We start from the raw sequence: 21,359 nt of genomic DNA, 5'->3' as shown, positions 1-21,359 counted from the left end.
AATGTTTGCACTACGGGGCTATCACTAATTTTTCGTTTATTGCGTTATCGATAGCAAAACATATGTTTTGCCTTTCCGATTGTCGCCAGCCGGGGGTGTGAGTGTAAAATGCATAGGTATTTGTTGAACATTTCTTACATTGGCACGACTTTTCGGTAAGCACTTGGTGATTTTGTATTCAATGAAAAGTGTTTAATTCAAACTCTCAGTGGCATTCAAAAGACGGTAAACAAAGCGGAGCAACCCCGTCTGGATACAAATACCGTGCAAGGTGCCTTGGAGTTGGCGTTGCGCATTTTTCGCCCTACCAACGAAATTCAAACGGTGCTCTCCAGTCGGTTGGTATTCAAGGACACACAAGCATACGATGTATTTATTACGTACATATCTATTTTGCAGTACAGATGCGGGCGTTCATGCCCTGCACTCGACCATTCATGTGGATTTGGAGCGCAGTGATGGCAAACCCTATGATACGACGACATTGACTGGAGTGCTGAATCGAACGCTGGACAAGCACAACTTGCCCATTCGTGTATTGAGCACTCGCCGCGTGGCAGACACATTTCACTGCAGATATCACGCAATTGGTCGCACCTATCTGTACCGTGTGGCGGTGGCCAAATATCCCACAGAGGTAGCAGAGCAAGAAACGAGTAAACGAAGCAGTCTTAAGAACAAGGGCTACGAAGTCTTCCTGCCCGTGGATGAGCTTGATCGTTGCTACTTTCTACAGTAAGTAATTGCCAATATATAGTGAAGTATGTAATCTACTGTATCTTATTGCAGAAGCGATAACTTCAATGTAGAGCAATTAAGGGAGACAGCTCGCATGTTCGTCGGTGTCCACGATTTTCGTACCTTTATGAGCACCAGCCGACAAAAGACTCCTAGTCGCGACCATCCCATGTTTACAGTTCGCAAAATCGATGAGATCAACATACGTCCAGGTCGAAGTTTAGCACTTGCACAAAACGGTGTCTTGGCAACTGAGACCTACGACTATTGGGATATAGAGATAAAGGCCAGGTCATTTCTGTACAAGCAAGTTCGTCGCATAGTGGGCACGTTGCTTGCCGTTGCCAACGGACGCATCGATCGGCGTGTCGTCTATCAAATGCTAACGATTCCCTCCAAGCACAACTGGGATCATCGTGTGCTCGTTGCACCCGCTTGTGGCCTTTATTTGTGCGGTGTGCATTATAGGGAAACGGCATTTGAATTGCCTGACGAGACGAAGAGTCAATAATTTGCACCATGATACTACTGTATGAACTACAAAAGCGTTTGGCCAATCTGCGGCCCACCACCACAATTGTGACCACTCCCACCGGCGCTCGATACGTGGAGCGACGCAAATCCTCGTGCAGCGAAGACAATAGTGCCGAACAGCAATTGGAGGCACGTCAATATGGCTTCGTTGTGGACACTAAACCCGACGCAGTGCCCGCCTGCATATTGAGCGAATTTCTGTATTTGGGCTCCCAGGATGCAGTGTCCGCTGAGAATGCAGTCAAATACAAGCTGACGCACATCTTGAGTGTGGGCATCGAAACACCCAATGTTGAGTTACCCTCAACAGTCAAGTGCAAGCATTTGCCATGTCTGGATTTGCCAGAGACAGATCTGTTGCAATATGTGCTGCCCGTTGCCATAGATTTTATTGAGGAAGCGCATGCAGCTAAGGGATGCGTCTTGGTACATTGCAATGCGGGAGTTTCGCGTTCCGCCTCCGTTGTCATTGGTTATCTAATGCAGCGGCGTGACATGCGTTTTGAGGAGGCCTACCATCTGGTCAAATCGTGGCGGCCTTGTATACAGCCGAATGCTGGATTCATGCAGCAGTTAAAGAAATTTCCTAGAACGTCAGCCAAATAATTGTAGTGTTTTTTAGATAGTTCATAGATGTTGTATAATCTTTTATTGTATGTAAAACGTAACTAACTGTTAACCACCAGCATTTCCAGTCAGCAAATGTTGATGTAAATTAACCACAGTAGAAGAGACTAATTGTTGCAACTAGGACTAGGAAATTCTGAATTAAAAAGCTCAAATATTTGAAATTAATAAGGAATTTTTGATTAAAGTGACTTTCTAATACATTGACAGAATTTTCTGCTTATCTGTTCATATTTCAAATGCGCGAGGTGTTAAAATGCACGAAAAGTCAATTTAAAATGTGGCGCCAATTAGTAAGCTTTTAAAGCTAATGTGGTATATATTCAAATTCAGCATGCGGTCACTCTGCTCAGCTCAACACTTGTTGCTCACAAAGAAACACAAATGCAACAACGAGTAGTTGTCATTTTATTATTGGCAGCTTTGAGCAGCTGTGTCAATGGTGACTGTGGATGCAATAAACTGGACAGGGATGCGTCTTCATCAAAAGGAACCATCCAAACGGAGACTGAGCAGCAGCAGGTTTGCCAGCAACAAGCTCGCAATCAAAACAAACACTATCGCGACTATTATGCGGAACTGGAGCCGGAGATTGAGGGCATGTCACTGATCCCAGGTGGCAGTCTGCATATTGGCACCAATGAGCCACATTTTGAGGCGGATAACGAATCTCCAGAGCGTCTTGTTAAACTGCAAGATTTCTACATAGACAAATATGAAGTGTCCAATGCGCAGTTTGCCATATTTGTGAAAGCAACTAACTATACAACAGAAGCCGAGGTTTTTGGTGATAGTTTTCTGTTCAAGACACTGCTGACGCCACAGCAACAAGCGGAGCTCGAGGATTACCGAGTGGTCAACGCGCTCTGGTGGTACAAAGTAAGTGGAGTTAATTGGCGCACACCCCATGGAATCGATAGTAATTTGAATGGTGAGTGGCAACTGGGAAATCTACTCATGACTAATGACTGTGTTTATCCAATATACTAGGTTTGGAGCAGCATCCGGTAGTACATGTTTCTTGGCGAGATGCAGTCGCTTATTGCAAGTGGGTGGAAAAACGATTGCCCAGTGAGGCAGAATGGGAAGTCGCCTGTCGAGGCGGCAAACAGCGCAAACTCTTCCCATGGGGCAACAAACTAATGCCCAAGGACAAGCACTGGCTAAACATTTGGCAAGGCGAGTTTCCCGACGGCAACACAGTGGATGATGGACATGAATTTACATGTGCAGTAAACGAATTTCGTCAGAACAACTATGATCTTTACAACATGGTGGGCAATGTTTGGGAATGGACGTCGGATCTGTGGAGGTCGGACGATAAAAGCGATGCGCCAAATCGTGTAAAAAAGGGTGGCTCATATCTGTGTCACAAATCGTATTGTTTTCGTTATCGTTGTGCAGCACGTTCCCAAAATACCGAAGACAGTTCAGCTGGCAATTTGGGATTTCGATGTGCGAAAAATGCATGAATTACAAAATAATGTCTTTATTTATTAAGTGGCTATGTAAAGCGTGTTATGGCATTTAACATTTGTGTGATTAGAAATTAATAATTGAATTGAAAATGTATTTTAACAAATTTAATCATTTAGCCGCAGCGAAGTGCACTCGACAATTCGCATCGGGGCATTATTATTAGCTGAATTTTGGAAATATGACGCATCGGCAGCCATCGATTGTCTTCGTTTGATTCGATTCTTTAGTATGCGAGATCGCCGCTGTTTCGCGTAACTTACTTCGTTTTTACGTGTTGGCGGCTTTGGCTGATATGGCAACGGCTCTTTGTTTAAACGGCTAAAATACAAATGAATTAATTATTGGAAATATCAAGAATATGAGTGCCCTTATTTTACCTTGAACGGCATATTTTGCATTTGCCATTCACGGCGTTGGAGTGCTGTTCCCAAAAATTGTCATTCACCAAAGTGTTGCACCAAGACAGAGTGTGCAAATAGATGAAGAATTTGCGGCTTGCAAATTTTGGATCCTGTCCACACTTTTGTGCATGTTTAATCCAACCATCCGATTTGATTTTCACCATGCCACAGCGAATGCAACTCGTCCACTTGCGTATGTCACCAATGGACACCCATTTCGATTTGGTTGATATACGGGGTTTCACATCCCCAGACGATTCTTGTAATTCAGTTTTCACTATTCCAATGGCATGCATTGTGTTAAAGTCATCTTCCTCCTCGATGTAATCAGCTTCTTCCATTTCATGGACTTCATTATCGTCATCAACGTTATCAGGCAACTGCTGCATTTCCTGTCCATTGCCAAGGGTGACAACCATGCCAATAAGTGGTGGCTGTGGTGTATTAACCGAAAATGGTGGCCATTGCTCCGTGTTGACAAACACATGGAGCTTGTCGGGTAGACAAGCGCCATGGGACTCCAGTGGTCCAAGATCACGCGGCATGTTGCAGTAGAAACATTTCATTCGCGGAGGCTGAGCACAACAAAAGCAATGACAATGAAAAGAGTTTTGAGTGCCTGTCACCGGAAGGCATAAAGTAGCCGTAGCAGCCGCTTGCAGAGTTCCACATCTACAACAAACACAGGTCACGTCCATCGCACTTCAGTAGAACTGCAATATTAAAAGCAGGTATATGTTTTTGAAAAGACACAACACTCTGTGGTAGCTGTCAATGCCGATTGGGTCACAACAACAAGTTGTTGCGCCTTTTATCGATATATATATGTACTTCACGATAAAAATTCCTAGAATTGCAACGATTTCAATGCATGTAGTTTTCCAAATAGCGCAGGTAAACAATATTCGATAATCGATTATTTCGTGTTTTGGTCGAAGATCAATAATTTCTCTTTGTTCATCTCTATCAATTGATGGTGTCGATTGTTGCTCAGAAAAGCCAAGAAAAAATCCATCTCTATTCCCAAGTTCCCATTATCTTTACTCTAGGTCTTATTGCTATATACATACATATGTACGTGTATGTAAGATAGTGTATTTTCGCGGATCTCGATAATCAATCAATTAAAGCAAGCACTAAAGTAATATTACACGGAAGTAAGACTGCAATTCTACGTAATATTACTATAATTGGCAAACTGTTATCTCTTTACCAATAATAAGTTAAGTAAAGAAATAGTCGATTAATAATGAAGTAATTTTAAAACATTATTTTGTTGTGCAGTTAAGAATTTGCATTTTAAATTCAATAGTAATAAATGTAAAATATACAACACAAAGAATTGCAGTTTAAATGTCGACAATGGCACAGACTGTTCTTGAATGGTGTGATTTTATCTCTTGAGACTATTTCGATTATTGCGCCAAATTATTTTCGTGAGCTCCCTGCTGAATGTATCGCTCATGTGCGATAGTTGCTATCGATGTTCCCATATACAGGGATGGCGAAAACGGTTGATGTGTTATATCGACAATACAAATGGATTGCTATAAAAGTAAATCGTTTTAAAATTCAAATTTGAAATCGAAATAAAAACATGTGATAAATTGTTTTCATATATTTTATTATATTACAATGCAACAACGCTACCCATTTGGTAGAATGGTATTATAACTTTGTGCCGGCGGGAAATGTATGTAACTGATAGAAGGAGACATCTTCGACCCTAAAAGTATATATATTCTTGATCAGCCATGTCCGTCTGTCTGTCCGTATGAACACCTAGATCTCAGAGACTATAAGAGATAGAGCTATAATTTTTTTTCGACAGCAGATCAAGTTTGTTTCCAAGTTTTGCCACGCTCTTTTCCGCCCCCGCAAATCAAAAAATTCAATAACAAGTGCAATTTTAAAGCTAGAGCGCATACAATATTAACAATAATATTTATGATTCCTGAAAGTTTGGTTGCGATTAGATTACAACTAGGGTCTTAGTTGCTTTGGCCGACAATCTAGTATATTGTGCCGTCTATGGTATTTTTTGAATATACTAAATCATTTTAAAGTATTTTCAATATATTTTGAAAAAATACCGCAATCTTTTGTTTTTATTCAAAATGGGAAGCGGGTATCTCACACTCGACTGTAGCTTTCTTACTTGTTTGTTATAACAGACTAACATATTGCTAAAACAAAGTTAGTTAAACCAATCAAAAAATAAGAAATATAAACAAAGTAGGTAAATTAATTGCAATCTAATATGTATGTTCTGTACTTACAAAGAGCACAAAACACAGAGAGTAAGCGCAGGTCGAGCGAGACGCAAGATAGAACGATAGCCAACAACAACACCAAGAGCGAGAGAGTTAACTATTGTAGCAGCGTTGAGTGCACAAGAATATAACCTGAAGACAAAGATCGTGAAAGTATATGTTAACCACACAGTTTGTTGTTATATTTTCGGAAGAATGAAAATTATATAATTAATATAATATATGTAGGTATACACACTGCGATTTAAGTATCAGTAGTGAAACACAAGTAAGAGAGTAAATTAATGTTAATTGCGCGAACGAGCGATTGATTGAGTGAGTGGCAACTGGGAAATCTACTCATATCAAATAACTGTGCTTATCTAATATACTAAGTTTTGAGCAGCATCCGGTAGTGCATGTTTCTTGGCGAGATGCAGACGCCTACTGCAAGTGGACAAGCACTGCAGTTAACGAATTTCGTCAGAATAACTATGATCTTTACAACATGGTGGGCAATGTTTGGGAATGGACGTCGGATCTGTGGAGGTCGGGCGATAAAAGCGATGCGCCAAATCGTGTAAAAAATGGTGGCTCATATCTGTGTCACAAATCGTATTGTTTTCTTTATCGCTGTGCAGCACGATCCCAAAATACCGAAGACAGTTCATTAACATTTGTGTGATTAGGAATTAATAATTGAACTGAAAATACATTTTGAACAATTTAATCATTTTGCCGCAGCGAAGTGCATCGAAATATTATAATTAGCTGCATTTTGAAAACGTGGCCCATTGGCAGCCATCGATTGTTTCTGTTTGATGCGATTCTTTAGTATAGGAGATCGTTGCCTTTTTTTTTTTGTTTTACGTGTTGGCGGCCTTGGCTGATAAGGCAACGGCTTGTTGTTTGAACGGCTAAGGCACAAAAGAATTAATTATTCGTAATGCCAAGAATATGAATGTGCCCATACTTTACCTTGAACGGCATACATTGCATTTGCCATTCACGGAGTTGGAGTGCTGTTCCCAAAAATTGTCATGCACCAAAGTGTTGCACCAAGACAGAGTGTGCAAATAGATGAAGAATTTGCGGCTTGCAAATTTTGGATCCTGTCCGCATGTTTGTGCATGTTTAAGCCAACCATCCGATTTGATTTTCACCATGCCACAGCGAATGCAACTCTTCCACATGCGTATGTCGCCAATGGACACCCATTTGGATTTGGTTGACACACGGGGTTTCACATCCCCAGCCGATTTTTGTAATTCAGTGTTCACTATTTCAAGAGTGCCCATTGTGGGAACGTCAACTTCGTTCTCGATGTGGATAGTTTCTTCCATTTCTGAGATAGCCTTATTGACTTCATTATTGCCACCAACGTTATCAGGCAACTGCTGCATTTCCTGTCCATTGCCAAGGGTGACAACCATGCCAATAAGTGGTGGCTGTGGTGTATTAACCGAAAATGGTGGCCATTGCTCCGTGTTGACAAACACATGGAGCTTGTCGGGTAGACAAGCGCCATGGGACTCCAGTGGTCCAAGATCACGCGGCATGTTGCAGTAGAAACATTTCATTCGCGGAGGCTGAGCACAACAAAAGCAATGACAATGGAAAGAGTTTTGAGTGCCTGTCACCGGAAGGCATAAAGTAGCCCTAGCACCCGCTTGCAGAGTTCCACATCTACAACAAACACAGGTCACATCCATGGAACTTCGGTAGAACTGCAATATTAAAAGCAGGTAGAGTTTTTGAAAATACACAACACTCCATGGTAGCTTTCAATGCCGTATGAGTCACAACAACAAGTTGTTGCGCCTTATATCGATATATAATATATACATGTACATGTACTTCACGATGAAAATTCCTAAAATTGCACAATTTCAATGCATGTAGTTTTCCAATTAGATTATTTCGGGTTTTGGCCGTAGATCAATAATTTCTCTTTGTTCATCTCTATCAATTGAAAGTGTCGATTGTTGCTCGGAAACCCAAAAAAAAAATCCAACTCTATTCCCAAGTTCCCATTATCTTTACTCTAGATCTTATTGGTATATATGTACGTGTATGCACGGTTGCCATTCCAAAAATTTTTTTGTACCAAAATTTTGAAAAAATGTATAAAAAGTACCACAAATTTTTTCACGAAAGATTTTTTGTATTTCACAAATTGTGATTCACAACATATGTATAACTGTTTACCTAGTGATAGATAGATAGGCGCATACATATTTTCTCAATTGACACAATACGTCGTAAATCAACTGTTTGCGATATTTTCCAGTGTTAGTCATGGCTCAATTTTTAACTGATACAAAATTTGTGTCTGGTGGAAAAGAGCCATTTGTTAAAATAATATGTGTGAACATAAAATTTTATGAAAAATTTAAATTCCAGGCATATTAAAAATGTACCAAAATGAAAAAAAGTGATCCAATGTACCAACGCATAAAAAATGTACCAGTTTTGGTACACTTGTACCAAAAGTGGCAACCGTGCGTGTATGCAAGATAGTGTATTTTCGCCGATCTCGATAATCAATCAATTAAAGCAAGCACGGAAGTAAGACTGAAATTCCACATAATATTACTGTAGTTCACAAACTGTTGTCTCTTCACCAATAATAAGTTAAATAAAGAAATAGTCGATTAATAATCAAGTAATTTTAAACTTATTTTGTTGTGCAGTTAGGAATTTGCATTTTAAATTAAATAGTAATAAATGTAAGATATACAACACAAAGAATTGCAGCTTAATTGTCGACAATGGCACAGACTGGTCTATAATGGTGTGATTTTATCTCTTATATGTATATATGTACTTGAGACTATTTCGATTATTGCGCCAAATTATTTTCGTGAGCTCTCTGCTGAATATATCGCTCATGTGCAATAGTTGCTATCGATGATCCCATATACAGGGATGGCGAAAACAATTTATGTGTTATATCGACATTACACATTGATTGTTATAAAAGTAAATCGTTTTTAAATTCAAATTTGAAATCGAAATAAAAACATGTGATAAATTGTTTTCATATATTTTATTATATTACAATGCAACAACGCTACCCATTTGGTAGAATGGTATTATAACTTTGTGCCGGCGGGAAATGTATGTAACTGATAGAAGGAGACATCTTCGACCCTAAAAGTATATATATTTTTGATCAGCCATGTCCGTCTGTCTGTCTGTATGAACACCTAGATCTCAGAGACTATAAGAGATAGAGCTATAATTTTTTTTCGACAGCAGATCAAGTTTGTTTCCAAGTTTTGCCACGCTTTTATCCGCCCCCGCAAATCAAAAAAAATCGAATAGCAAGTGTAATTTTAAAGCTAGAGCACATTTTGGTGTATACAATAATAACAATAATATTTATGATTCCTGAAAATTTGATTGCGATTAGATAACAACTTGGGGTCTTAGTTGCTTTGGCCGACAATCTAGTATATTGTGCCGTCTTTTTTTTTAATATACTATGTCGATTTGGTTTAGTATTTTTGAAGTATTTTCGGTATATTTTGAAAAAATACCGCAATATTTTGATTTTATTCAAAATGGGTAGCGGGTATCTCACACTCGACTGTAGCTTTCTTACTTGTTTGTTATAACAGACTAACATATTGCTAAAACAAAGTTAGTTAAACCAATCAAAAAATACGAAATATAAACAAAGTAGGTAAATTAGTTGCAATCTAATATGTAAGATCTGTACTTACAAAGAGCACAAAACACAGAGAGTAAGCGCAGGTCGAGCGAGACGCAAGATAGAACGATAGCCAACAACAACACCAAGAGCGAGAGAGTTAACTATTGTAGCAGCGTTGAGTGCACAAGAATATAACCTGAAGACAAAGATCGTGAAAGTATATGTTAACCACACAGTTTGTTGTTATATTTTCGGAAAAATGAAAATAATATAATTAATATAGGTATACACACTGCGATTTAAGTATCAGTAGTTTAACACAAGTAAGAGAGTAAATTAATGTTAATTTCGAGAGCGAGCGATTGATTGAGTGAGTGGCAACTGGGAAATCTACTCATATCAAATAACTGTGCTTATCTAATATACTAAGTTTTGAGCAGCATCCGGTAGTGCATGTTTCTTGGCGAGATGCAGTCGCCTATTGCAAGTGGGTGGGCAAACGATCGCCCAGTGAGGCAGAATTTACATGTGCAGTTAGTGAATTTCGTCAGAATAACTATGATCTTTACAATGGACGTCGGATCTGTGGAGGTCGGACGATAAAAGCGATGCGCCAAATCGTGTAAAAAGGGTGTGTCACAAATCGTATTGTTTTCGTTATCGTTGTGCAGCACGTTCCCAAAATACCGAAGACAGTTCAGCTGGCAATTTGGGATTTCGATGTGCGAAAAATGCTTGAATTACAAAATAATGTCTTTATTTATTAAGTGGATATGTAAAGCGTGTTATAGCATTTAACATTTGTGTGATTATGAATTAATAATTGTATTGAAAATGCATTTTGACCAATTTAATCATTTTGCCGCAGTGAAATGCACTCGACAATTCGCATCGGGGCATTATTATTAGCTGAATTTTGGAAATTTGGCACATCGGCAGCCATCGATTGTTTCCGTTTGATGCGTTTCTTTAGTATGCGAGATCGCCACTGTTTCGATAATGTTTTTTCGTTTTTACGTGTTGGCGGCTTTGGCTGATACGGCAACGGCTCTTTGTTTAAACGGCTACAACACAAAATAATTAATTATTGGAAATATCAAGAATATGAGTGCCCTTATTTTACCTTGAACGGCATATTTTGCATTTGCCATTCACGGCGTTGGAGTGCTGTTCCCAAAAATTGTCATTCACCAAAGTGTTGCACCAAGACAGAGTGTGCAAATAGATGAAGAATTTGCGGCTTGCAAATTTTGGATCCTGTCCACACTTTTGTGCATGTTTAATCCAACCATCCGATTTGATTTTCACCATGCCACAGCGAATGCAACTCGTCCACTTGCGTATGTCACCAATGGACACCCATTTCGATTTGGTTGATATACGGGGTTTCACATCCCCAGACGATTCTTGTAATTCAGTTTTCACTATTCCAATGGCATGCATTGTGTTAAAGTCATCTTCCTCCTCGATGTAATCAGCTTCTTCCATTTCATGGACTTCATTATCGTCATCAACGTTATCAGGCAACTGCTGCATTTCCTGTCCATTGCCAAGGGTGACAACCATGCCAATAAGTGGTGGCTGTGGTGTATTAACCGAAAATGGTGGCCATTGCTCCGTGTTGACAAACACATGGAGCTTGTCGGGTAGACAAGTGCCATGGGACTCCAGTGGTCCAAGATCACGCGGCATGTTGCAGTAGAAACATTTCATTCGCGGAGGCTGAGCACAACAAAAGCAATGACAATGGAAAGAGTTTTGAGTGCCTGTCACCGGAAGGCATAAAGTAGCCGTAGCACCCGCTTGCAGAGTTCCACATCTACAACAAACACAGGCCACGTCCATCGCACTTCAGTAGAACTGCAATATTAAAAGCAGGTAGATGTTTTTGAAAATACACAACACTCCATGGTAGCTGTCAATGTCGTATGAGTCACAACAACAAGTTGTTGCGCCTTATATCGATATATAATATATACATGTACATGTACTTCACGATGAAAAAAAATTGCACAATTTCAAAATTGCACAATTTCAATTTCCAATTAGAATTTTTCGGGTTTTGGCCGTAGATCAATAATTTCTCTTTGTTCATCTCTATCAATTGAAAGTGTCGATTGTTGCTCGGAAACCCCAACAAAATATCCATCTCTATTCCCAAGTTCGCCATATCTTTACTCTAGGTCTTATTGGTATTTTCGCCGATCTCGATAATCAATTTTCAATCAATTAAAAAAAACACTAAAGGAAGTAAAACTGAAATTCCACGTAATATTACTGTACTTCACAAACTGTTATCTATTCACCAATAATAAGTTAAATAAAAAAATAGTCGATTATTAATCAAGTAATTTTAAACTTATTTTGTTGTGCAGTTAAGAATTTGCATTTTAAATTAAATAGTAATAAATGTAAGATATACAACACAAAGAATTGCAGTTTAAATGTCGACAATAGCATAGACTGTTCTCGAATGGTGTGATTTTATCTCTTGTATGTATATATGTACTTGAAACTATTTCGATTATTGCGCCAAAATATTATCGTAAGCTCTCTGCTGAATGTATCGCTCATGAGCGATAGTTGCTATCGATGATCCCATTTACAGGGATGGCGAAAACGATTGATGTGTTATATCGACATTACAAATTGATTGTTATAAAAATAGATCGTTTTTAAATTCAAATTTTAAATCGAAATAAAAACATGTGATAAATTGTTTTCATATATTTTATTTTATTATAATTTATAGTCTGCGATTGGGATGAAACACTACAACCGCGAAGTAATTATTATTAGTTACATACAATAGAACAGTATGGCTAATTATTTGTTGTATTTATATTCTTATATTGCTGACTAATGCCTTGCGAAAATCATAAAAAAGTTTATTGCAAATCTTACAGATTTTTCTTGACTATGCAAATATATGTATGTGTATATATTAATGCTATATGCGTATAGTGTTATAGTATGCGATTATAAGATGTGTATATGCGTAAAGCTACATATGTATCTACGTTATACATTGTACATACTCTCAAATATTATAATCTGCCGAAATGCTTTACTGATACAACATGATTTGCAGGGAAATTACAAATACAAAATGTACAAAAAACCTACAGAGTGGCTATTTACATAGATGTGGCTAAAACTAATGCGCTGACTTGGTTTGATCTTACAAATACAAATAACTTTATATATATAACTAAGACGTAATCGTACAATAGATAGTTTCAGTTGTTGCTTCTACATTGTTGTTTTTTTTTTCTTTTTATGCTGTGGAGATCGTGTGAGTCCTTTCCACGATCCTGGGTAATAATGGGAGCTGAAGCCGTGTGCATTTTCTGATGTTTGCTCAAAAATATCACAATGCAAATTATATTTATATAGCCGCAGATCGAGGCGGATCGTTACGGAAGATATGCCAAATGTATAGATGTGGATATAAATGCCGATGGAAAATCATCATTATAATTATTATTGCATAGACGAAGCGTCGTGCTAACCGGTTAAGGAACAGCCTGGAAGACTTTAAAAGCCCAAACTCCGAATACTGTGTGTGTTCATGCTCAGTGTGTTGTTTAGGCTCCGTCTCCGACCGAGAGCTGCACGGCCTGTAGCATCACCGATTTGAGGGCACGTGCCAGAACATTGATATTCACAACGGAATCAACCATTTCCTGGACCGCAGTGCCGCTGGGAAAATGCGCTGCCGCCTTCTTCGACTTGAGCACACAGGTCTTGAGGGCTTCGGAGAGATCGTTGGTGCAGTGCAGGATCTTCTCGCGCAGCGCCTCCTTCGAAATGTTGCGATGCACATTGTCGCCAATGGTGACCAGATTGTGTGCGCTGACCACCACAAATTTGCCATAGGCAATGAAATACTTCGGCGGCTGATTCTTCTCCACCGTCTCGAGGAACGAATCGATGGCCTGCAGCAGATTGCCCATGTGCGTGGAGATCTGTTGGGCATAGTAGCGCACCAGTTTCTTATCCTTGTCGGTCATCTCTGGCGACTTGCAGGGCAACGTCACACTTGGCGTCGTGGGCGTTGTGGGCATGGTCGTGGCGGCGGCATTCGTCTCGGCAATCTTTAGCGCGCTATCGAACTGCGTTTTCATGCCAGCGGGAATGGCATCGCGTAGTGCCTGATTCTTCTTGGCTGCCGCATCCTTCGACTCAAAGGCCACATAGTCGTAATCCTCCAGCCACTCGGCACTGCTGCGACTCCCGCTGCTATCCCTGGCTCCTCCATTCTGACTCAGTTGCTCCGTGGTGGGCAGTTGTCGCTTGAACAGCAGCGAAGCGTTGCCCTGTATAAAGCTGGTGGTGGAGCGCACATCCTCGGTAAGTGTCTGGGCACAGGCCATCAACTGATCGAGACTATCGGGCGGACGACAGCCCTGCTTGTCATCACTGCGCGCCAGCTGCTCCACCGACCAGCCACCACCCGGAGCCGCATCCAGAGCCTCGGAGGTGTCGTGTATCAGCTTGTTGGCATCGCGCAAAGCACGGACCAAGGGACGCAGCTTCAGCGCTAGATTGCGATCCTCCGATCGCTGTGCATTGCCTAGCGCTCCCTCGCCAAACTCCGCAAGATCGTGGAGCGCGGTACGCAGACGCAGTGCATCGAGTTTCAGTTCCATTATGTTCGGTTCGAGTTGAGCCCGTGTGCGCCAATGTGGCACCACATGGCTGAGCAGTCGGGTGATGGCCATCGTCGTCTGTGACTGTAGTTTGGCCAGCGTTTCCAGCGCCGAGTTCAGCTCCAGAGGCAGCTCTTTGGTCGCCGTCACCGGCATGGGCAGCGAACGTTGTTGCTGCTGCTGCTGCTCCTGTTCTAGGAGTGGGGGCAACGAGAAGTCATAGGTGCTGGCATGCGGACGCGGATGCGGACGCACTGGCAGCGGATTGCGACGCGGGATATCGTAGTCGGGCATGTTGGCCAGCGAGCTGCGATTCGAGCTGGAGAAGCTCAGCGAGAGGCTATCGCTGGTCAGCAGCGACGATGCCGAGCTGCTGGGCGTTAGCGTTGAATGCGGTTGCTGCTGCTGCTGTTGTTGTTGTTGTTGCATCAGGGGGCGTGGCACATCGTAGGACTCCTCCTCGATGGACATCGAGGCTGCGACGCTCTTCAGCGAATCGAAGCGAGCACCCAACGCCGAACCGGAGGTGGGAGTGCGCACAACTCGCGCGGATCCGTCGTAGTTGAGTTGCACGGGCGTGGCTGGCTTGGGTATGTCGTAGGTCTCGAATTCGTTGCCAGCTCCGCTGCCGTTGGTGGGAGTGCCCATCATGCCGAGGTTCTGATAGATGCTTTGGTTGCTGTAGATCTGTTGCGACTGCAACGTTTGCTGCGGGTGCGTTTGCGGGTGAGGTGAACGCGGTGTGCCCGTCAAGGAGCTGGGCGAACTGTTATAGATGTACACATCTCCGTGCCGCTGTGGCGTTATGACCTGCAACACATCAAGAAAGAGAGAAAGAAGTTTAGTTAGGACTACGCCTCGAATGTGCTTTTGTGTTTGTGTTTCGTTGTTGTTCCCCTGCTCCTTCCCCCAGACTTCACTGGCTTATCGATTTTCTGTCCTTCGAGTTATGAATGAAAGTCCGACAGTGCGAGGACTTACTTCAGCTCACCTGACTCAAGTCTCCCTATGTCTTACTGACTCCCTGCAATTATCACATTTTGCTGTCAAAGTAATTGCACTATTTAAATTCCAATTCAACAGAAAACTTTTGCCTTGCTGCTACTCTATGTGAAAATGTCGACTGAGTGAATCAGGCACACAATTTCCACGCTATTGCAGCTCGTAGTGAAATACTGGGAAATCGACATGTGCAGCGCATGCGCATTGCAAGCGTGCGTTAAATAGTGGGACTTTTTCGGCAGTGCAGTTCAATGCCGTTCAGTGTCAAGGTAAAGGACCCTCAGGGAGCAAATACGAATGTGCACAGAGAGAAAATAGAAAATAATGCGTTTCCCATGGTAAAGAGAAATTCTTGATTTAATCATGATATTCTTAACATTGAAAAATTGAGTTTATTTGAATTGTGAACTGAGCTTGATTTTAAATCAAATTCATCAATTTTTCTTCTTTTCCATCGATATTTATTTACTATTATAAATCGAATTTATTTTAAGAAATATTTATTCAATTTATTTACCTATGTACATACATATTGTTATAAATCGTATCGATTTAAAGATGTATGATATTTCTACACCTTTATTAATTCTAATTTCGTATTTATGTATATTTTTTATTTTTTGTAGTCACTTATTTTCAATAGAATTTGCCTCTATTATATATAATATTTTTGAACTCCAACACTTTATTATAATTGTATAAACATTTTAAATTTTGTTTGTCATTAATATTTACATTTGTTTCTATGCATTACATTATTAATATTCATTTTCCTTTTTTATTTTATTTATGCTCTGTGGTTATGGTTTAATATTGTTATATATTTATATAATTTTACAATTTTAGAGTCATTTATCATCAAAAAATTTACACAAAGAACTTCAAAGTCGTAACCCGCATTGAAATACAAATTTTCCCTCAGTGTAGTTACCGCAGTTAATACTCTCTGTAGACAAATTGGAAAACGATATGGCATCAGGACAGCAGCTTAACAAATTTTCGATTAATTTGCAGCCATATGTGCATATGAAATATTATTACAGCATATGCCAAATCCATCAATAGACTGACGTCTCGTGTTACCCCCAAAAGGCGACTGCCACGCCCATTTCGCAGCGAAATGAATCGATTGCAAATGAGGCGGAACTGCAATGCAGCTCTGAAGAATAGAGGAAGAGAGGAGAGACACAAAGGGCACACTTCAGGTAGGTCTGAGTGAAGTACCGATATCGAGTCGTCTATTGAAGTGTCGTAACACGAGTCAACACGAGTTAGGCAAAATTGGACTATAGCAAGTCGATCCCTGAACAAAGAGTCCCGAGAGGCCATCCCTAAAACAGCTGCAAAACAAACACAGCAACTGCACTTAATGTTCATTATCTACTTGTATAATCGGAGCAGCTGAGCGGACGCAAAAAAAAAGGAGCTCAAAGGAGCAGCCGCAGGACACGGACTGGGTTTGGCCTGACTTCGATGCGAGTTGTCTTATTGTATGTATGTGGAACACAGCAGGAAGAAGAAACTCAACTTCGACTTCAAGGAGGTCAAATTCATGCTGATTTCTTTCTTTCCTATCTGCAATTTTGCGTGACTTTTCTTTCACAATTTCCCAGGATTGTCTGTGCTACTTTTCCTTAGCTGCTATTGCAAAAGAAATTGGGCTGGGCAACAAATCAGAATATATATATGTATATTTTTATGACACAATTGGGGCAAAACTTTTATGACCACACACCATATGCATTTGGGGTTGGGTCGAGACTGAACTAGAGATGAGTAAGCAGCTCTGACCGCCAGGGGGGCGCTGTCACATAACAAATTGGCACTCGTTATCTGTAAAAAGATTCTTCAGTCTTCTGTTTTGTGTCTTGCGGCCATTTTTAATTGCATTTTGATAGTTGAAAGTTGAAATTCTCAGCACGATCTTTCACTTTATTTCATTTCATTTCGTTTGCCTTGTAAGTTTTATGCTACACGCCTTGAAGGAATGTTTTCTTTTCGAAAATCTTTTGAAATCTTTTTTTCTTGTATACACATTTTATGGTCGTGTTTAAATGCTGAGAACGGTAGCCGTACAAGATTTGTATCTGTGTTTTTTTTTTGCAGCTCATTTGATGCATTTCAATGTTCCTCTCTCACACCTGCAACTGTGGGCAATATCTCGGGGAGTTCTTTGACAAAATTTCGGCATTTTCTCACGTACACACAGAGAAGAGAGAAGACACAAAAAAACATTTGTACACAAAATATGCAAATTGTTACAACGAAAAGTGGCAGTAGAAGAAAGATACAATTGTAGCTGAGGAGACATAGTTTAGGGTGTGGTAAAAGTGGCAAACTGAAATAGCCTCGAGCGTTGTCGAAGATTTAAATTGTGGCGTCATGTTGCGAGAGAGAGAGATCTTAAGTGTTTTTCAATATTAGACGCTTAATTAACGGCTATTTGTGTGTGTGGCATCGAGAGTGGGTCATTAAGCAATGCATTGAAATTGAACAGCACCGCTAATCCCTAGGATTGCCACTTGTGACCTTGCCATATCCAGGCATTAACCATATACACAATAAATGTTGCTTTTGCGGCATGAGAAATTCGAATCCGCATTGCTTGCGATTCGCATTTTGGTCATCTTGAAGAAGTTGTATCTCTTTCTTCATAATAATAAGTTGAGTTTTGGTCATGCACAAATCTCAGCAGAACCAAAGATGCCACAGATGGAACAACAGCAACAACAGCAACAACAGCAACAACAACAATGAAGAGTTATTGTTGTCGCATTTGCTTCTGATGGCATTTTTGACCATTTTTGGTCATTGAAATAAAAATGACATGTTTTCCTCACACAAAACTCGACAAACTCTTTTTGGAAATGCTCCAGCAAACAACAAGCCAAGCAAAGTCCACAAGCCACATTGCCATAAATCTTCATGGTTTGGATTGCAACTGCAGCTGCTGCTGCTGCTCACCTGACTTGCGACTCCGACTTCAACTCCGACGCGGACACAAACGAATCCGAATCCGAATGCGACGACGAACGCAACTTTATGGGCAGTGCGTGACCGCTGTGTTGGATGTGTTTGTTGTGTTCGCTGCGACTTAATGTGGGCTCAAGGAACTTGAAATTGTCACAATCTTGCCTGCGCCAACTTGCCTAACGGTGTGGCAGACAAACTTGCCACAGCTCTGCAGCTCTGTTGCAGCTTTTGCCACAAAGTCTCAAGTCTCTAGCACAGTCCATTGGGATTTATTTTTGGTCAGGCCGACAATGAGACGTAAATATTTATGTGGTTTTTATACCGAGCACACTAACAATTAGCAGAGGTCGTTGAGCTATAACAAAAGAGTTGCTCAGAGGTATTCAGAAATAATATTTCGATAATAATGAAATACTGAAAGTATAATAAGAATAATGCAGTCCCCTTTCTATGTGATATCATTGAAATCTATATTTATATATGTATATAGAAATAAAATAGTTTTCATGGAATTTTACTAATATTTAAATAAATACTATTTGAATCATCTACAGTTTTTAAATAATAAAATATTCCAATTTATATTTGCATAACCCTTATACATTTATGTATATGTACTTTCTCTTTCTTACATCACTTTCCTTAGTGTTCTGAATAGAGTGACAGCATTTAATATCATGCGATATATACTCAAAGTGCATCAGAAGCATTTTTATCGCATGATATAATTCTCTCAGCTTTAAGTCTTTGCAATGAATAATTTAATCGTAAAAATTTGCCAACGCATTCGAATATTTCAACTGATAGTTAGCAGGTGTAAACACAACTTTTTAGTTGAATATCTCACGTACTTGATAGCTGTCAAAAAATCGCAAATATTTTGCTTTATTTTTATTAAAGATTTTTATAAACTTTCTTGACTAAGTATAAAAGAAGATCAAAAGTAGTAGAAAGATTTAAATTGTACGAATTTGCTAATGAAATATGGAATGTATGAATTAACGTATTCCATTTTTTCAACTCAAAGATTGTTATAGCAAAATGCATTAAATATTGTTAATAATAAATATTTCATATGTATCATTTATATGATACAAAATTTGTCATAATAACATCAATAACAATTTGTCAGCTATTTAATGAAGCTTAATTTAATCAATGCTTAGTACAGAAAACATCTTGAGTGCATTTCCACTCTTTGTCTTCAATCTGCATTCATTTTCTTTAGGTTATCTTAAACACTTCAGCGTATTTAAGCTTCGACTCTTGGGTGCGTTGTAAGCTTATCTGACAGGGTTTTGCTAGCATGTGGGGAACGTGGAACGTGGGCTGGCATCTCGTCAGACACTTGCAGCGCTTGGGCAGCCCAAGCAAGCATCGAGATTGAGATTGAGTAAGTTGCATAAGACTTTGTTCAGGCCATTTCCGTTCTCAATTAAGTTTTTTTTTTTTTGGGAATGCAGTTGATACTATGCCACAAACAATGTGCGATATGTCAGACGGCTCAATGGATCACAACCTTTAATATTTGCTTTTTTGGCTGCCACTTGAAAAACACAAAAATACTTGTTTCCACCTGTTTTGTTGGCCAAGATTCCATTTGTGGTTCCTTTGGCCTGGTTGGATGGGAATTCTCAACGCATAAAACACACATTTTTGACACTTTCGAGTGGACTTTTCAAATGCGTGTTTTTGAGGTCGACTTGCGTGTGATTTTCCTCGATGTAGTCTCGAATCAATAAAAGTTTATTTTTTAACGGCCAGACGGAGACAGCGTCAAATGAACAAAAGCGGCATTTAATTTTTTACAGCTACCACTTCACGATGTTGCCCCCTCCTTCACCCTCCTTCCCCCGCTGAGTGATCATAGAGCTGGTTGAGCTTTATGGCCAGCGGTGCATTTCGCTGTTGTGGAAATGTCGAGGTCTCGTCTCCATAGAAAGGTTTCTCTCTTCACGACGCAATCTTCACAACTGCCAGTGGCAAGCAATCCGTTGCAATTTGCAGTTGCAGTCAAGAAATCAAATGGCATGAGAAGCAGAGAGAGATAGAGAGGAGGAGGAGGAGTTGTGGACGATTGTTTATCCGCTGGCGCAGCGTTTATTTGAATTTGAATTTATGGTTTCACTTGCCCCCACGAAAAAAGAGATTGATAGCTGCCGATAGTGCGAGGAAATGTTTACGACTCTGTAATTTGGAGTTTATTTTATTTGATTTGCCACAAGTGCGAAGGAAAGCGAAAGCCACAAATCGAATCGAGGAGAGCGGTGAGCGGAGGGAGAGGGGAAAGGGTTCAAAGTTCAACCTGCCTCGATTGCATGTGGTGCTAATGATAATGAACAATTATGATGGCATTATGAATGCGCTTATGCAATGTTGGAGGAGTGGACAACGATTGCCCAATAAAAAACACAAAATTGAAAGGCGCTGGCGATTGGAGAGCAAAAGATCACAGTTTATGTTAAATAACCTGAAGAGTTCCCATTCCCATTCGAAAATTTGAAATTTCCATTCGCATCACTCGGTTGTTTCCTTAACTTGGTGTCAGCTGTCTGCCAAGTGCAAATGATTCGTTTCCTTTAATTATTGGCAACGATTTCCAGCAAATGCAAATAAAACGCATGTCCAGCTGACAAATTGGCCAAATTACGAGCCATATGCAAAAGACAAGTTGCACTCGATGCAAAAAGGAAACTCGTTGGACATGCCAACCATCTGGCATCGCATCGCATGGCATGGCAAAGATGCTGCACTGCATCTTGAAATCGAGACGAGTTGAATCGCAGTTGAAGTTGCAGTTGGGTTGGGGGGCTTATTAATTGCACAATTACGACATGCAATTGACGTGCAGAGTGAACGATGGCCGGGCATAATGATGGAAAACCAAAAACGCGTCGAGAAATTACTTTCTTTCACTTTCCCGACGGATATCATAATTCAAAACTGCAGTAGCTACGTCGACCCCAAGTCGAGTGAGCCAAAAATAAATAAGCCAGACGAATGCAAAAATTGGCCAACGAAAAAAAGAAGCAGGAACAAAAAA

The 21,359-nt window shown here is 40.2% G+C and overlaps 6 protein-coding genes across 10 annotated transcripts in view; 3 read left to right on the top strand and 3 right to left on the bottom strand.

The window, feature by feature from the left end:
- Positions 1-12: 12 nt before the first annotated feature.
- Positions 13-1,249, top strand: LOC132794458 (tRNA pseudouridine synthase-like 1). Its single transcript, XM_060804921.1, has 4 exons — positions 13-155; positions 210-338; positions 400-735; positions 790-1,249. Exons 1-4 carry the CDS (start codon positions 109-111, stop codon positions 1,247-1,249), a joined length of 972 nt encoding a protein of 323 aa, XP_060660904.1. The 5' UTR covers positions 13-108.
- An 8-nt stretch (positions 1,250-1,257) lies between these two features.
- On the top strand, positions 1,258-2,096 carry LOC132794462 (dual specificity protein phosphatase 19). Its single transcript, XM_060804927.1, has one exon. The coding sequence runs from the start codon at positions 1,258-1,260 to the stop codon at positions 1,876-1,878; it is 621 nt and encodes a 206-aa protein (XP_060660910.1). The 3' UTR covers positions 1,879-2,096.
- Positions 2,097-2,242: 146 nt separating this feature from the next.
- Positions 2,243-3,471, top strand: LOC132794456 (formylglycine-generating enzyme). The gene is made up of 2 exons (XM_060804918.1): positions 2,243-2,830; positions 2,890-3,471. The coding sequence occupies exons 1-2, from the start codon at positions 2,284-2,286 to the stop codon at positions 3,369-3,371; spliced, it is 1,029 nt and encodes a 342-aa protein (XP_060660901.1). The 5' UTR covers positions 2,243-2,283; the 3' UTR covers positions 3,372-3,471.
- An 11-nt stretch (positions 3,472-3,482) lies between these two features.
- LOC132794460 (uncharacterized) lies at positions 3,483-8,184 on the bottom strand. The gene is made up of 3 exons (XM_060804923.1): positions 8,169-8,184; positions 7,010-7,758; positions 3,483-3,696 (listed from the first exon to the last, which is right to left on the bottom strand). Exons 2-3 carry the CDS (start codon positions 7,741-7,743, stop codon positions 3,483-3,485), a joined length of 948 nt encoding a protein of 315 aa, XP_060660906.1. The 5' UTR covers positions 7,744-7,758; positions 8,169-8,184.
- Positions 8,185-10,321: 2,137 nt separating this feature from the next.
- LOC132794461 (uncharacterized) lies at positions 10,322-12,163 on the bottom strand. 3 transcript variants are annotated; one of them, XM_060804924.1, is made up of 3 exons: positions 12,112-12,163; positions 10,813-11,549; positions 10,322-10,753 (listed from the first exon to the last, which is right to left on the bottom strand). In XM_060804924.1, the coding sequence occupies exons 2-3, from the start codon at positions 11,532-11,534 to the stop codon at positions 10,540-10,542; spliced, it is 936 nt and encodes a 311-aa protein (XP_060660907.1). In that variant the 5' UTR covers positions 11,535-11,549; positions 12,112-12,163; the 3' UTR covers positions 10,322-10,539. The 3 variants fall into 3 exon arrangements, with proteins under 3 accessions (XP_060660907.1, XP_060660908.1, XP_060660909.1); XM_060804925.1 differs by having other exon boundaries at positions 12,117-12,156; XM_060804926.1 differs by lacking the exon at positions 12,112-12,163 and having other exon boundaries at positions 10,813-11,648.
- A 261-nt stretch (positions 12,164-12,424) lies between these two features.
- LOC132794453 (breast cancer anti-estrogen resistance protein 1) overlaps positions 12,425-21,359 on the bottom strand; it is a 42,156-nt gene continuing 33,221 nt past the window's right edge. Inside the window, exons 1-2 of one of the 3 annotated variants that reach the window (XM_060804915.1) lie at positions 15,333-15,456; positions 12,427-15,151 (exon numbers count right to left, since the gene is read on the bottom strand). In XM_060804915.1, the coding sequence (XP_060660898.1) occupies positions 13,277-14,992 (1,716 nt within the window). In that variant the 5' untranslated portion in view covers positions 14,993-15,151; positions 15,333-15,456 and the 3' untranslated portion in view covers positions 12,427-13,276. Of the gene's footprint in view, positions 15,152-15,332; positions 15,457-21,359 lie in introns of those variants that run through there. The other 2 variants (XM_060804913.1, XM_060804914.1) reach the window with 2 other exon arrangements.

Source organism: Drosophila nasuta, chromosome 3, assembly GCF_023558535.2.
Source record: "Drosophila nasuta strain 15112-1781.00 chromosome 3, ASM2355853v1, whole genome shotgun sequence".
Lineage (NCBI taxonomy): Eukaryota > Metazoa > Arthropoda > Insecta > Diptera > Drosophilidae > Drosophila > Drosophila nasuta.
This window is presented reverse-complemented; position numbering and strand designations above follow the sequence as displayed.